Raw genomic sequence first — 15,215 nt, forward strand, 5'->3', positions numbered from 1 at the left:
GATCGATACTGAAATATTGATTCCTCCGATACCACTTATTTATGTTCCAGAATCGATTCTCATATTAAAATATCAATATTTTACTAATTTGGGGTAAATTTTTAGTTTATCATTAACAGGAACACAGTGGAAAGAAACTATATCATTTGGATCGTCTAACTTGGAAGGAACTACTTCCTCTTCTGCCTTTCATGGTCATATGCGAAATACGGTTGTATAAATGTGTCGCAGCCCCTTGGCGTGCACACTCACAACAACGGCTGAGCGTAAACAGTGTCATGTGTGGACGTATTTTACCTTCACAAACAGCCAAGACGTGGTTTGCGATACATGTGGCAAGACAGTGAGGTGTTGTGGCAACACCACTAACCTCGTCAAACACCTCAGAGTAAATCATATCACAGAATATGAGAAACTTATGTTGAGGTGAACTGGAGAGGAGTGGGACAGGTCCCGCTAGGGCGAGACAGACATCTCTTGCGGAGTCCTATAGTGCTGCAGGCAGGCAACGTGTTCAAATACACAACCTCAGGTTTTTTATGTCTGTATGATAATTCTGCATTATTAAGCAATAAGAACAAGTAGTCTGATGTCCTGTGACCATTATGAAGCCATAATTTAAAATATAGTGGTCCCTCGTTTATCGCAGGAGTTACGTTCCAAAAATAACCTGTCATAGGTGAAATCCACTGCGTTATAGCGAGGGACCACTGTACAATAAAACATTACGTTTTTGTATAAAGTATCAGATCAGTATCGTGGATACCACCCTGAAATTTTCTTGGTATCGGATCTGAAAGGAAAACAGTACATCACTACTAATCTCATATTGTGGATGGATTATCTCAGTTGTTCTACTGACTGAAGTTTGGTCCGTTTACAGAATCCTACCATGTGATTGCATTTGTCCCTAAACATCAGGAACCCTCACGCTAGCTTTTATAGAGTGGAAAAAAGTTAGCGTTTATCCTCCAGCTTCACTGTGTTTATGTTATGCTAACGTAGCTGTGTCGCCAGCGATTACGTAGCACATCATTTAGACGGTGATGCCACAGTGTTCGTTTGACTTTGGGACCTGAAACAGACGGAGTTTTGGACCCAGATTACTCCACGAGACTCCTGACTACGGTAGTCATAATGCTCCGGCAATCCACCAAGCTGCATCGGCACATTCAGCAGTGTGTTTGGGATCACTGTTATGATGAAAAAGCTGTTGCTAATTAGATACAGTGGTGTGAAAAAGTGTTTACCCCCTTCCTGATTTTCTCTTTTTTGTGTTTGCCACACTTAAAGGTTTCAAATGTAAATTTTAGACAAAGACTACATAAGTAAACCCAAAATGCATTTTCTAAATGAAGATGTTTATTATTGGGGGGGGGGACCTACACATGGCCCTGTGTGAAAAAGTGATTGCTAAACAACTTTTTCATTTTTTAATGATATGACTTGGTTAGACTGTATTATCTAAGTCATAACAAACAAAAAAGGGGATCAAATAATTTATTTTTAGTGACAAAGTGCCTAAAGACACAATTTAAAACTGATTATTTTTAAAGTTGTAGGCGCTTGATTCAGGTACCTTTGTATCCTTGAATGATTCATAGTTCAGCGTTAAGTAGCTTAAACAAATAAAACATGGCTCTGAAAATGGTCATGTGCAAGAACTGGACTGAAAAAATGTGAAAAAGCAGCCAATGTCCAAAGATAAACTTTGAAAAAACATCAAAAATCCAGGAGAACTATTACTCAAGACCACTGTAAAAACTCTGGCTCCTTAGAAGAAAAATTGAAATATAAAAGACTTGTGCACAGTGCTCAATGTTTAAGACATGATACAAAATGTTTAAACATACCTAATGGAGGTGTTGAGCTCCTCAATCTCCTCTCGTAGTCTCTTAACTTCGTCCTGCATTTGTTGCCTTTCCTGCTGGAGCTTCATAATGTGCTCCACTGTCTTCTGTAACGTCACTGCATTACTGATCTAAAAGCACAAAGTTAATAAATATGTTTTTAATTAACAAATCAGGCATTAGAGGCAAACATGGTTCTGGACATTTCATGATAACATACAGGTACGCCTGCTTACATTTGATTGGGACTTTAGAGCAGGAACCAGGTTGCAGAGTGTCTTAAAGCCAATATTTATGTTTGATCGCCTCTTTTGCTCAGCAGATATGTGTGTGGTCCTCCGGATCTGTCATACAACAGCACAAAGGATTAGACAGTATTATGGAGATTGTATGCAATGTTAAAAAGAAACATCGGAAATGCCCCATGACGGTGTAATCCGTGCATTAAGGTCAATCTCAGTTAATTAAGATGTTTTACATGTAAAGTTGGATTTCAGTCCTATTCAAACATGATCAAACTTATTTAAGTTTGAGTTTTATGTTTGAAAACACACGAATACAAACCTGAGGTTGCTCGTTCTTCACCAAAACTGGACTGGTACTGCTGATTAATGACTGTGGGCTGGGTAACGACTGTGGGCTAGGAACCTGATCTAACCCGCAGGGCGACCTTTGTCCAGATTGTGGCTGATTAGGAACTGAAAAGAAAAGGAACAAAAAACAAAACAGGTTTTAACACGTTGTGGAGGTGAAGTTTAAAGTAACTTTCTGAATTAATTCTCACCAACACTGCAGGAACCCTTCTGATTTTTGCGGCTAGAGGAAAATGATTTTTCTTTGGGAACAATCGTCTGAGACTTCTGAGGCTGAGGCACGACGTGAAATCCAGATGCCTGAGATACATGAAAATATCCAAAAAATAAATATAAAAACATGAAAGAAACTTTGCAATAAATATCAATCCTCTTTACTTAAAGAAAAAATAAAAAATAAAAATAAAAAAGACGGCCTTCGAACAAATTTCACAAATATACAGGTGCCAGACCAGTTAAGGATTTAAAAACGTGGCAATTAGTGTGGCAAGAGATGTGTGCGTAAACAAATACCTGCAAACACTATAAAGAAGAGTGTAAATTAATCCACAAAGATATGAGACACTGAAGATGGCACAGAAAATGTACTTTAGGTTATTGCTGCTAAATGTGATTCTGCAAGCTATAGAATCACATTTCTCACACTGCTTCTGCATTTTGGTTACATTTTTCCAAAATAAATTATCAAACAACATGATTTCTCATGTCTTGTTGTTCATCTGAGGTTGTACTTACCTAATTTTTAAGACATGGTAAAAATTAGATTTGTTTTGTTATAATATGATATAAAACCTTACAATTTATAAGGGGCACATTTATTTATTTATTTATTCATTTAACAAAACTGTAGGAAATAAATTCAAACAATAAGCTGCAAACATACCGGTCCAAGAGCAGGAGAAGTGATGACCACACCTGTGTTAGGGACCAAATCTGCTTTCAGTGGTGTGGGTGTAACAATCACAGCATTGGCATGACCTGGGAAAGGGCCTGAGAGGATTTACACACACATACACAAATGTTACAGAGTGATCTGAAAGCTCTGTGGGAAATCTAATCATAGGATGTATATAAAATATGGTTGTAGCCACATTAACCTCGCTCATTGGTTTGTGGACAGGAGCTCTTGAGGCTTTTTGAAACCAAATGTGACAAACTGTGGATGTGACCTAGAAACTAGGGTACAGTTTTTGCTTATCTATTATCTTCTTTTCAATCAAAAGACAACCTCACTCTACTGCCTAAACCCAGATCTTTACTCTTTTTGACTCTAACGGAGACCCAAGTTTAGTGTAGTTTAACTTTTTATCGTCATTGTACTTTGCACAATAGTACTGTGGTGGATTTTTGTATGATAACTATGTAACTATATACACTATATATCTATGTGCACTGAACATATATATTTTAACTTTCATGTAGAGTCTTAAGCACAAGACATTTTGCTTCACCATGGTATATTAAGGTGGTACAGTAACAGGGCAGTTAATGTAAGGGGAGAGTTGTCCTGAATAATTTACTCTCCGGTAACTAACCTTCCCTAATACACACTCAACGTCTTTCATGCAGCACAACCAAAACAGTAACATTGTAACAGAGATCCTGAACACATCACGATAAAATACACACACACACACGCACACACACAGAGAAGTGTTTTAAGAACCTATGTAATTATAAAATAAGATTGTGAAGATTTAATAATTAGGGTTAATGTGTGATGTTTGACCGTGTCATGACCTATTGTGATAAGCCAAATCGAAAGGGTAGTCAGAGTCCTGACTGGCCTTTGGCCTAGACCTTGGCCGCTACCTGACCCCTGCAGCTGTGTTTGGCTGGAAGGCGGGTGGGAAAGTTACCCAGCAGCAGGGGGCGGGGATACGGGTCCCTATATATTAGGGGACCAGTGGACACCCCCATTACTTTTTTCCCCTCTGCTGTTTCTCCTTGTCCGTCTCAGAGTTGCTCTACTGTCTGTGCTCAAGGCTGTACACCCCGGGGTTTTGCTTTGCTTGCTTTCTGCTATGTAATTCTCTTGCTAGATTTCTGTATGTATTTTTCCTGCTGTTCATATGATTCAGTGTATTAAACTCTGTTCCAAGAATTCTACTCTTTTCCAGAGCATCTCTTGATTTTAATTGGATCTAAAGAGGTTGGATCTCCACATCGTTGGTGGGAGAAGGTTATCAGGATGGCTTCAAAATCTGCGACCACAGTACAATGAAACTGTAGCTCTGTAGTTTACAAAATGAAGCGACTGATATGATGAGCTCATCAGAAACATTTTGCTAAGCTCAAAGATCAAATAAGTCTTGGTTTTCTACAAAAGGGTGATTCGCCTCCTCCTGGCTTAGGCTACTTCCACACTGGCATTTCAGACCAGCACACTACATCTGTCTTTTAATGTCATCGATGAGTATAACCTCCTTTTCAGCAGCTTTTCCTGATACATCTTACAAAGATTGTCATATTTAAAATGAAAACATCTATACTTGAAATAACTACCTCAGTGTACTTTTTTCCTTAAAACTCTAACACAAGTGAAGCTACGGTAACTCAAATATGTGTGTTACAACATTAAGTCATTACATTAGACATACTGTAGCGCTACCTTGTGGTGAAAATGATAATTTTACATTTCTATTTTACAGATATAAAATACTGATCTTGATTTTAGAAACCACAGACCTGTGAGGATGATCTGAGATGAGGGAAGGGTGTTAGCAGGAGCGATCCTTGGCATGGGCCGACTTTTGTTGGCACTGGGTGGCTGTAAAGGTCGAGGCAGAGCAAAAGTCTGAGTTTGCTGTACAGAAGTGGCAGCCAGAGGAGCCACGGTTTGGAGATGGGATGGGTGACCTGGCGCTTGTGCAGATAAGGTGCTATAATCCGAGCTGTGGCTGAAGGTGGTGGCAGAGTCACTCGGCGTGACAGAGGAGGCTGTGTGCGTAATCACAGATGCCGCTACAGTCTCATCCAAGACTGAGGTGTTGTTCAAGGGTGAGGTAACCATGGGTGCTGCTGAGGCCATGTCCTGACCTGGAAGGCACTGTACCAGAGGATCATGTGATAACGGCTGAGCGACAGAGGGAACCTGACCACTGGGCGCCACCTGCCCAGGGAACAAGGACATGTAGTTGTGCGCATAGACAACATCGCTACTACTGCCTGACTGACTGGCCATGGGAGAGGGGACAGACATGGGGCTAGAAGGGGAGATGGGGTTGGTTGTCAGCTGCATGGAGGACATTAACTGGGCCTGGCAAGGGATGAAAAGGAAACAAGCACACTTAGTAAAATATGACACAGAGCAGACACACTTCTGTGGTTTATGACAGTAAACAGACTGTCTGATGACACATCTGTTATACCTGCTCTTTAACTAACGGTAGTAAAAGTTTCAGGAGTGGATCCATGATTTATAATACTAAATATTCTGAATAATTAATAACTGACCTCACTGCTAACTGATCCTGTACCTTAATTTTCATTTGAAGTTTCTACTTTATTGAAATTTTTATTTTAAAAATATTTTCACCTTATTTAGATTTTTGATTTGCTTCATACTGAAGTTTATTTTTGAGCCACACTATTTTATTCATTTCACAGGTCATAGTTTTAACAGAATTATTAAGTGCTGTACCAAAGGATTATTTATGGAGTATTTAAAGTGTAGTACGTGTCCTGTCTTCAAATACTGGTTTTCTAAAGTCAATTACAGTGAAGTACAGTGACAGGACTATGACAGTGTGCATATATAATTGTCAAACAAGCTTCTTGTTTTTTTAAACAAGTTCACTGGACACTTTATTAAGTACAACTATTTCAGAATGAGGAGGAAAAGTGATTTAAGTAATTTTGAACGTGGCATCGATGTTGATTGCTCTGAGTTTTTTTAAAAACTGCTGACCTGCTTGGATTTTCCCACAAAAACATCTGTAGGGTTTACAGAGAATGATTAAAAAGGTAAAATATCCAGTTAGCAGGAGTTCCTCTGGGTGAAAATGTCTTGATTGACGTCAGAGAAAAATGGCCAGATTGCTTTAAGCTCATAGAAAAGCAACAGTGACACAATACCCCAAGGTATACAAAAGAGCATTTCTTAGAGCAGCTGGTCTGCAGCAGAAGACCATCATATAGACTCACCAATATGAGACAACAGAAAAAAAACATGTTGCCTAAGCTTTGATTTCTGCTGCAACATTCGAGTGGTTGGGTCCAGATTTGAGGTAAGTAACATAAAAGCAATGATCTATTGTCTATCAGTGGTTCAGGCTGGTGGTGGTGGTGGTGTACACTTTGTACCGACTGAGCACCGTTTAAATATCACAGCCACCAGATCTCCATAGCACTGGTGGTTGAACAGGAGTTTCACATTATGGATGTGCAGCAACTCTGTGACACCTTCATGTCACTTTTGAAAGTGTCTGCTGGTTCAACCAGGTTCAGGTTTCACGAACGCTGCATATCTTTTTCATGGCTATGATGAGCCTTTATACTGTCTGAGTTGCTAAAATTCATACAGGGACCCAGAAACAATTAACCGTGGACCCAAAAGATACACATTTTTTTCACTAAAGCCAAGTCATGGCTGATTAAAAAACTTTTGAGAAACTTCAAGGAGGAAGGTATGAAAAAAAAAGCCAAATATTCAGAGCTATTTAGAGTACACAATTTTATTGAAAATTTTATGAATTAAATGTTAATCAGTTTGAGCAAGTCATGTATGAAAGTGCTGTGTAAACAGTTTAGTAATATTATTATGTTACTTCATTGTTTTTGTCTAACTACAGTAAGGCAGAAAGTTGGTGGCAGACGTGGGAGAAATACAAAGAAATTTTAAATCTAAGACAATAAAAAAAAAAACTCTCCTTGAACAGACTGTTTTTATGGTGGTGTGTGTTAGGGACTGAGCCTTGGATCTGTGTTTACCTGTGACTGAGAGCTGCTGCTGGGTAGAGGGGTGACAGATGATGCAGTGGGGGAAACAGAGGGGAAGGCGGGCTGACGGAGGCTGTGAAATAAGTCTGGAACAAGAGTCTCTATGTTAGCTAGAGGTTAGTAAAACCACACTACTTTTTGCGTTAGGCTAGGTCAACTGCTGTAGCAGAGTTACTAGAATATGTGTGCTTGATTTCTGTACAGTGTGCACTATTAGTCTGTGTCAAGTCCTAATGCAGCTGTGGGTAGTGCTTTACTGTTACCTTGCAGTGGATCAAATGAGTCCATGAAGTCCAAGTTAGGCTGTAACGGGATGAGTCCTGGTTGGATCATGTCAGCATTCCCTGCATGAGCTTTGGACAGGAGAGGCAGAGTTATGGGGAGTAAGGGCCACGGCATGGCTGTGTTTATGCAAATATAAGAGATCCAGTTCCACAAGCATATCTTTTCTTGATTTTCTTACCAATCTCCCTCGGATTAGGGAAGGGTATGGGCTGGTGTGAGGCCAGCGTAGAGAACAATGTGTCTGTAAACTCAGACATCAAAACGTCCATATCGAAAAGGTTGTCCATCTCCATGGGGGCAGGCACTTCAGTAATCATACGACGAGTCACACAGCGTGCAGCGGCCTCTTCATCCTGATAAAAGGAGACACGGAGCATGTCTGGAGAGACTTCCCCAAACAGGGATAACTGCTCCTCCGGCCCCTTTGAGCGTTCAAAATGCAGTAACCACACCAGTTAGCAACACACAAGCATGCAGCATCACGTAGTATTGTGAACTCCTCATTTACATGAACTGTGCAAAAGTTTGATGGGAAATTTCATTTTATGCATTTTAGATGTTTGGTTTTTTTAAACGATACAAGCTACAATTCAGTCTTTTAAGTGAAGCCTAAAAGATTAACCTCGATCTACATTCAAGCAGGCTGCTAATTTATTTATTTATTGTTTACATTTACTTTTCCATGCTGTCAAACTCAAGACTGACATCATTACTCTAGTCCAATCATTTTCTTCTATGACCCAATCAGCTTGCTTCCTGCATGCTTCAGATCTCAGTGCTCTTCTGTCATTGTAATGTCAGACTCGCATTCATGCACTTCCACCTCCCCCCCGGTGTCTCAGAGCCCCATCAAAGCTTCCATTTCCCTCTTCACCACCATCAGTCTCTAGATCTTAGAGGATCCTGTCCAAACTCCTGTCACTGCTGGGTCACTGCTCCGCTGTTCCACAGCCTAATCACTAAATAGCTTTTATTCAAATTCTGTATCTCGTAAATCATTTGAACTTGTCCGAATGATCTCTCCATACTGAATACTTTTTCAACACATAAAAAGCAGCTCAAAACATCCATCCGTCCATTTTCTTCTGCTTATCCGGGGCCGGGTTGCGGGGGTAGCAGCCCAAACAGAAAAGCCCAGACCTCCCTCTCCCCACCCACCTCCTCCAGCTTGTCCGGGGGAACACCAAGGCGTTCCCAGGCCAGCCGAGATATATAATCTATCCAGTGTGTCCTGCCCCAGGGCCTCCTCCCGGTGGGACATGCCTGGAAGACCTCGCCCAGGAGGCATCCTTGTCAGATGCCCGAACCACCTCAACTGGCTCCTTTCGATGTGGAGGAGCAGCGGCTCTACTCTGAGCCCCTCCCAAATGGTCGAACTTCTCACCCTATCTCTAAGGGAGAGGCCAGCCACCCTTTGGAGGAAGCCCATTTCCGCCGCTTGTATCCGTGATCTCGTTCTTTCGGTCACTACCCACAGCTCGTGACCACAGGTGAGGGTAGGGACATAGATCGACCAGTAAATTGAGAGCTTCGCTTTTACTCTCAGCTCTCTCTTCACCACAACAGACCGTCTGTCGAGCTCTCACTCCCTTCTCCTGTCACTCGTGAACAAGACCCCAAGGTACTTAAACTCCTCCACTTGGGGCAGAAACTCGTCCTCGACTCAGAGTGGGCACTCCTCTGTCCTCTGTGAACATTGTTCCCTCGCTGATATAGCCTGCATTATTTTGGCTTCATCTTTGAAACGGAAAACACATTCCCATCCCATTCCTTCTTTTCTCAGCAACAGGCATGCAATGGCCAGCCCCCAAAATAAGTCACCACCTGGATGTAACTACGCAAAAAGCCAAGAGTCTTCCAATAATTGGATAATTACTGCAGTGATTACTATGTTTCAGCTTGCAACATGTTATTTGACTATAAATGATGCAGCGATTAGCTTCTCATTTCTTAAACAGCCACGTTGAAAAATCTATCCCATACTCATGGAAATTGTGTTACTCCATTTCAGCCAAATTATTGTCCTAGATCAAGCAAAGAAAAAAACTGAAAAGGGTAAAACTGAGTTAAATACTGTCTAATATACTATTAAATCAAAAGAAATCCTGAACAATCATGTCTGGAAAAACATTTGGAGAAATTAAATCTTAAAAAAGTAAATAAATAAACATTAGAAGTCATTGATATGTTGATAACAGTAAAAGTAACAGCATTTCCACACATGATGAGAAGAGAACTAAAGGGACTGAAATTAAACAGCTGTGCAGCTTCGAGAAAACCACTAATTAGTGAGACTAACTGGGAAAAAAAAAAAGACTTCATTTCGCTATGGAGCACAAACATCGGACTCATACCAATACTAGATGAAGCAGGGTAAGAAGAGAAATGGCTGAAGTAATGCATCCATGATCCCTAGTGGAGGTGGTGTTGTGATCTGGGGTTGCTCCGGTTGTTCAGGCCTATTTAAGCAATGTTTTAGGTCAGCTGACTACCTGAATATACTGAAATGCCATGCTCACTGAACCAGAGAGTGATACGGCTGTAAGTCATACCACCTTTAAGCTCAGGGTAATAAAGCTTATTGCTGTATGAATGTGTGTGTGAGTTGAGCACTCTGCGTCATTAGGAATGTGCTATACAAATACGAGTCCACTTACACATATGAGCAGACATTCACAGCACTATAAGCTGCCACTCGAATCGCATCAACACAAAACCTTTGTTGGTGAAAAATTCATGCAACTGTTGATAGAAATAAATGCCCTGAGATTATTTACTGAAAAGAGAAAACGGCTTATTAAAATGTCACCATGGCAAATGTGTGCCGTCATTAAAGCTACAGGTAGTCAAATAAAATATCAGTTTGTATGACTTTTGACTGGACACTGTACGTCTTCACGGAGGAAGTACTGAGGACAGATGAGTGGGGTTTTATATCCATATTCACTCACATCAAAACAAAAATAAAATGTTTTAGGCTCCACAAAGAGCTCAAATTTTATCATGAACTGCGTCTGGGATTGCATGAAGGAACAGAAGCTGACATAAACCCCCAGAAAAACAGTTGCTGTTTTAAAGTGAATGATCACTAACACCAAATACAGATTTTATTTTGGGCTGAAGTTTGAGTAAAACTAATAAACAGGTTCATTTTCTTTAAAGCTCCACTTTAAATTTAACACCTCAAACTTTTGCACAGTGCTGAATGGGTGAGGATGCCACCATACCCGGCATGTTGGTCCTTTCACATGGTTGTGTGATGACATCACACAACCACATCCATTTATAGTCAGCATTACAGCACAGGTAGCTGCTCCAGTATTCTCCTGAACCATAGGTTTGACACTCACACCTCGACATCAGCGCTCATGTCTAAACTCCACAGTTTGTTAAAGTGCCCTGACACTATTAAGCAGTGGCTGGCAGGTGGATGGTTTTCTTCAGTTAAATTAAGACAAAACTAAAATAATTATCTTTGCACAAGAATAATGCATGTCTGGGATAAATGAGACACCTGGACCTCTTGGTTATTTGGCAAAATTCTCTGTTAGGAACCTTGGCATAACGTTTGATTCTGGTTTTACTCAGAATGTGAGTTTATGTGACCAGTTGTTTGTCTGCTTTGCTAATCCAGCCAGAGGTCCTGCTCTGCCTAAACAGTGGCTTTCCCACTGGATTATAGAAGCCATCTCACTGGTGTACAGCACCAAGAGTCTTGCTTTGCCCCAGGGTGTGAGAGTTCATTCCACCATGGGAATGGAAACATCATGGGCTCTTTTTGAAAGGGCCATGATATTTGTGCTGCAGCTAGTTGGGCATTACTTTTGTTCAGTTCTATCATTTGGATGTCACAGCCCCTTTGGTGGCTCATGATGTCCTTTCTGCTGGGTCTACCACACGCTAAAGCGCTGGCGGTCTGATTCTAGTTCGGTGGCTGCTCTGTGGGGCGTGTAGAAATGTTCCATACCTGTGTGCTGTACCTAGTGAATCAACTGAATCGAATGAAAGGGAATGAACGGTTATATCTATAACTTCTGTTCCCTGAAGGAGAGGAACAAGGTACCGCCACGCAGCTTGGCTCGTTGAAGAGCGGATATCAAACTGAGGGATGGCTGTGATGACTGGGGGTATGTGTGCAGGTGTCGCGACACACATTTTGTCGTGCACATCGAGAAGTGCACGACTGGCGGAAATGATGGGAGAGGTGACAATATTCCACATGCCGGGTATAATGGGACCCTGAATGAGTGAGTGAGTGAGTGAGTACATAGTTTTACAAGCTAAATTAGATGCACACAATCATAAGTGCCTTGTATGCATAGTCACAGATGATCTTCTAAGTACAAATAATTTCAAGTTGACTGGGTTAGTGTGGTTTCATTTCATCAGTATCAATATCTGGCTGAACAGATGTTAGATGTTGACACTAATGATTATGTTAATATTAACGTCTTGTTAGTGACCTAAGCATGTTGCAATGCTGCATACCTTAAGTAAGCTCGAGAGGTCGTCATCCTTGTGTTTCTGTAGCTATAAAAGAGTTCACAAGTTCAACATTAAATAAATATTTATGCTTTATGGCCAAACAACATGTCTACTAAAATTTCTCAGCATCTTTGTAACAGAAACAATGTTTCAGTAAAACTATACTGCACCCTTTTCTTAAAGTATGTTCTCCATTTGTGGTATTCTCTTATGACAATTTCAATTCTTCTTTTCCAGCATTTCCCCTCTGCAGCGATGGCCTGGAAAAGAGAGAAGGCAAGAGATAGGAACTAAAACGAAGCCTATGAGAAGCATATGGTACAAAGAAAGGAAGCAGGAAAGGAAAACAAACATCAATTTCAAGAAAGTGGTTTGAGTGTCTGGACAACTGGATGATTTCAGTGAAAAGAAAAAACAAGTCTCTGTGCATCTCACAATGATCACAACTTCTTCATCTTTACCTCAGGACGAGGGATGTCCAGGTCCATACTTCCATCAAGTGGTGTCACAAAGTGACAAACAGGATTCGATCTTTTCTCCACATCTGGGGTTTGAAAAATAACTCAAGTTTAAAATAGAGAGTTGGATTTTTCCATCTTAGAAAAAGATATTTGCAGAATATGAAAAAAAACAAGCAACATAACAGGTATGTACAGTTAGGGTTCCCATACATTCATCATGCACACGAATGTCAAGGTTATTTTGGTCCCCTAATGACTTCTTCAAACTGCTATTTTTCCAGGGTGGAATGATTGTACTGCATACATCTCTGGTGATTTAAAAACAGAAAACAAAACAAACTAGAATACGCTCATTTCTAAACGACTGCGTCTATATATTTACCCTTTTCTTTTTCCACCGTAGAAAAAGAAGAGTTCAACGAATTGACCAAAGGCCCAAAATTGCTTCAACATTTATACCCACGATGAGTGGATGTAACATTTTGACTACAACTGCAAATGAAAGCTTCATTGTTAAAATAAATAGCTTTATTTGTTTAGTTATAACTCACCCAGCTCAGAAACACTTGACCCAGATTTAGTTTACTTAGTGATGTAAATGAAAGTTACTATTAGTCACTTCCACAAATCAGGCGTCACCTGTGGTGACCTTAGATTCACATCAAAGTGTATTTAAGACATGCAGTTTTCAGTTTTAAGTCAGCTATCGCCAGGCTGGTATAACTTTGAAATATATTAGCCAAAACATAGTGGTTCAGCTTGCAAAACATGGATTATAAGTGTAGTCCGTGTGCTTCTCTGTTTACTTTTCATTTTTTTCTAGAATTAGGTTTACTGCATGTCTGGAAAAGTGGCTAAGCCTCTGCTGTAGTAATGACTTTCAAGAAACATCTTCACATGTGATAAAGTATTATATCAGAAGGACCACAAGTAGCTATTTATAAACACAAATAGAAGCTTGAACTATAATTTCAGTGAGAAAAGCATGCTGACATGTCCTAACCATGATACTAATAGTCCATTCCAACAAAGCGTTTTTAAAAGCAGTATTCAGGTCAGTACATGTCCCACAAAATGTGTAAAAGATTTCAACAGTGATAATAAGAGAGGTTGATTACAGGTTTCTCCAAACCCCTTCACTCTGCTCTCACATTGCTGGATCAGCCTGTGTATGAAAGGATACTGGAGACAGAAGATCAGAAACTGTCTCTAAGATCTATTATGGTGGAAGTAAGACCGGCATGACATCCTTTCCATTCCCTTTAGTATCATTATTAAGTGCATATCTCATCCTATCCTGTATTTCTTTGTTGTTTGTAAATGGCTTCTAATTTATCTGGTATAGCAAGAGATTTTTATGAAGCCCATCAAACACATACTGCTGATTCCACACTTCCTGTGCTCTGACCTGATTTCCCCCCAGGATCTAAAGTCACATGAAAAACAAAGTTTTCACAGGCTCTATGCAGTCCTGTGAATAACTATACCCTTACTGCTTAGATAGCTTTAAGAAAGGAAGGCACTGGAAATCAAATGCACTTGATTAATTAACTGATCATCTGCAAAGCTCACCTGGAGCATTCAGGTGTATATTAACATAATCCCACAATCCAAAGGGGAGATGTCCCAGAAAAAAGTCAAACAATAAAAATAAATAAATAAATATATATATATTTTTTTTTTAAAACACACAAAAAAAAACCCTCAAGCCTACATCTCAGACTCTGCAGGCTTCAGTTAGCATGTTAAATGTTACATTTAGATCACTTCAAAAGCACTGAACAAGCACAGCTTGTTTGGAACGGTTGCCAGGAGAACTCCTCTTCTCTCTAAAGGAACATGTCAGCACAGCTTGCAAAGTTTGCAAAATAAACCAAACACAGACACCTCACACTAACTGTCAGAGTGCATTCTTGATACAAATGTGAAGCCATCTGTTCAATAGCTAAAGCTCAGCTCAAACTTGGAATTGAGGTTTTCCAATGGCCCAGTCAAAGTCCAGACATCAACCTGACTGAAATGATGTGCCAGGACCTTAAGAGAACTGTGCACAAATGAACGCCCGCAAAACTGACCTGAAACAACATTGTGAAAAAAAAGAAAAAAAAAAAAAAAAAAGAGCGGGCCAAATTTCTTCACAATAATGTGAGAGGCAGATAAATTCACATGTAAAACAAGTACTTCAACATAGAGCTGCTAAAGGTGGTTCTACGAGGCACTAAATTATGGGTGTAGTTAGTTTTTCAAAGCCTTTCATGTTCCTCCCCTTCTTATGCATATTGTTTTAGATCTTTATGCAGTTTTTGTAGTGATTAAAACTAGTGTCTCATTAGAAATTACACATTGGAACAATAATTGCTAAAATTTTATAATGGGGGGGGGGGGGGGGGGGGGGGTTGGGGGAAAAACCTGACAGAAAAAAATAAGTTGATAAGTTCAGTGCTATGAGTAGACACAACACTGCTTAATCCCTGGAGTTATATGCCTTTTTTATGCTTTAGTGTCATATATAGCAGCATTAAGTCGCTTAATAAAATTATCTCTTTGAAAAGGGTGAGCTAGAATTAACGGACTGAAAAAAAAGCAGCTGCTGTCCACAG

The 15,215-nt window shown here is 40.1% G+C and overlaps 1 protein-coding gene across 2 annotated transcripts in view; it reads right to left on the minus strand.

Moving 5' to 3' along the window:
• Positions 1 to 15,215, minus strand: part of mlxip (MLX interacting protein) — a 28,285-nt gene that overhangs the window by 7,896 nt on the left and 5,174 nt on the right. The window contains exons 3-14 of one of the 2 annotated variants that reach the window (XM_085425623.1): positions 12,616 to 12,698; positions 12,325 to 12,414; positions 12,158 to 12,199; positions 7,848 to 8,022; positions 7,648 to 7,737; positions 7,376 to 7,470; positions 5,132 to 5,702; positions 3,327 to 3,433; positions 2,635 to 2,743; positions 2,415 to 2,548; positions 2,087 to 2,194; positions 1,854 to 1,981 (exon numbers count right to left, since the gene is read on the minus strand). In XM_085425623.1, coding sequence (XP_085281749.1) covers positions 1,854 to 1,981; positions 2,087 to 2,194; positions 2,415 to 2,548; positions 2,635 to 2,743; positions 3,327 to 3,433; positions 5,132 to 5,702; positions 7,376 to 7,470; positions 7,648 to 7,737; positions 7,848 to 8,022; positions 12,158 to 12,199; positions 12,325 to 12,414; positions 12,616 to 12,698 — 1,732 coding nt within the window. Of the gene's footprint in view, positions 1 to 1,853; positions 1,982 to 2,086; positions 2,195 to 2,414; positions 2,549 to 2,634; positions 2,744 to 3,326; positions 3,434 to 5,131; positions 5,703 to 7,375; positions 7,471 to 7,647; positions 7,738 to 7,847; positions 8,092 to 12,157; positions 12,200 to 12,324; positions 12,415 to 12,615; positions 12,699 to 15,215 lie in introns of both variants that reach the window. The other variant, XM_085425622.1, reaches the window with a different exon arrangement.

This window comes from Rhamphochromis longiceps, linkage group LG12 (assembly GCF_057381845.1).
Source record: "Rhamphochromis longiceps isolate RC_006_pf linkage group LG12, R_longiceps_female_GT1.1, whole genome shotgun sequence".
Taxonomy (NCBI): Eukaryota; Metazoa; Chordata; class Actinopteri; order Cichliformes; family Cichlidae; genus Rhamphochromis; species Rhamphochromis longiceps.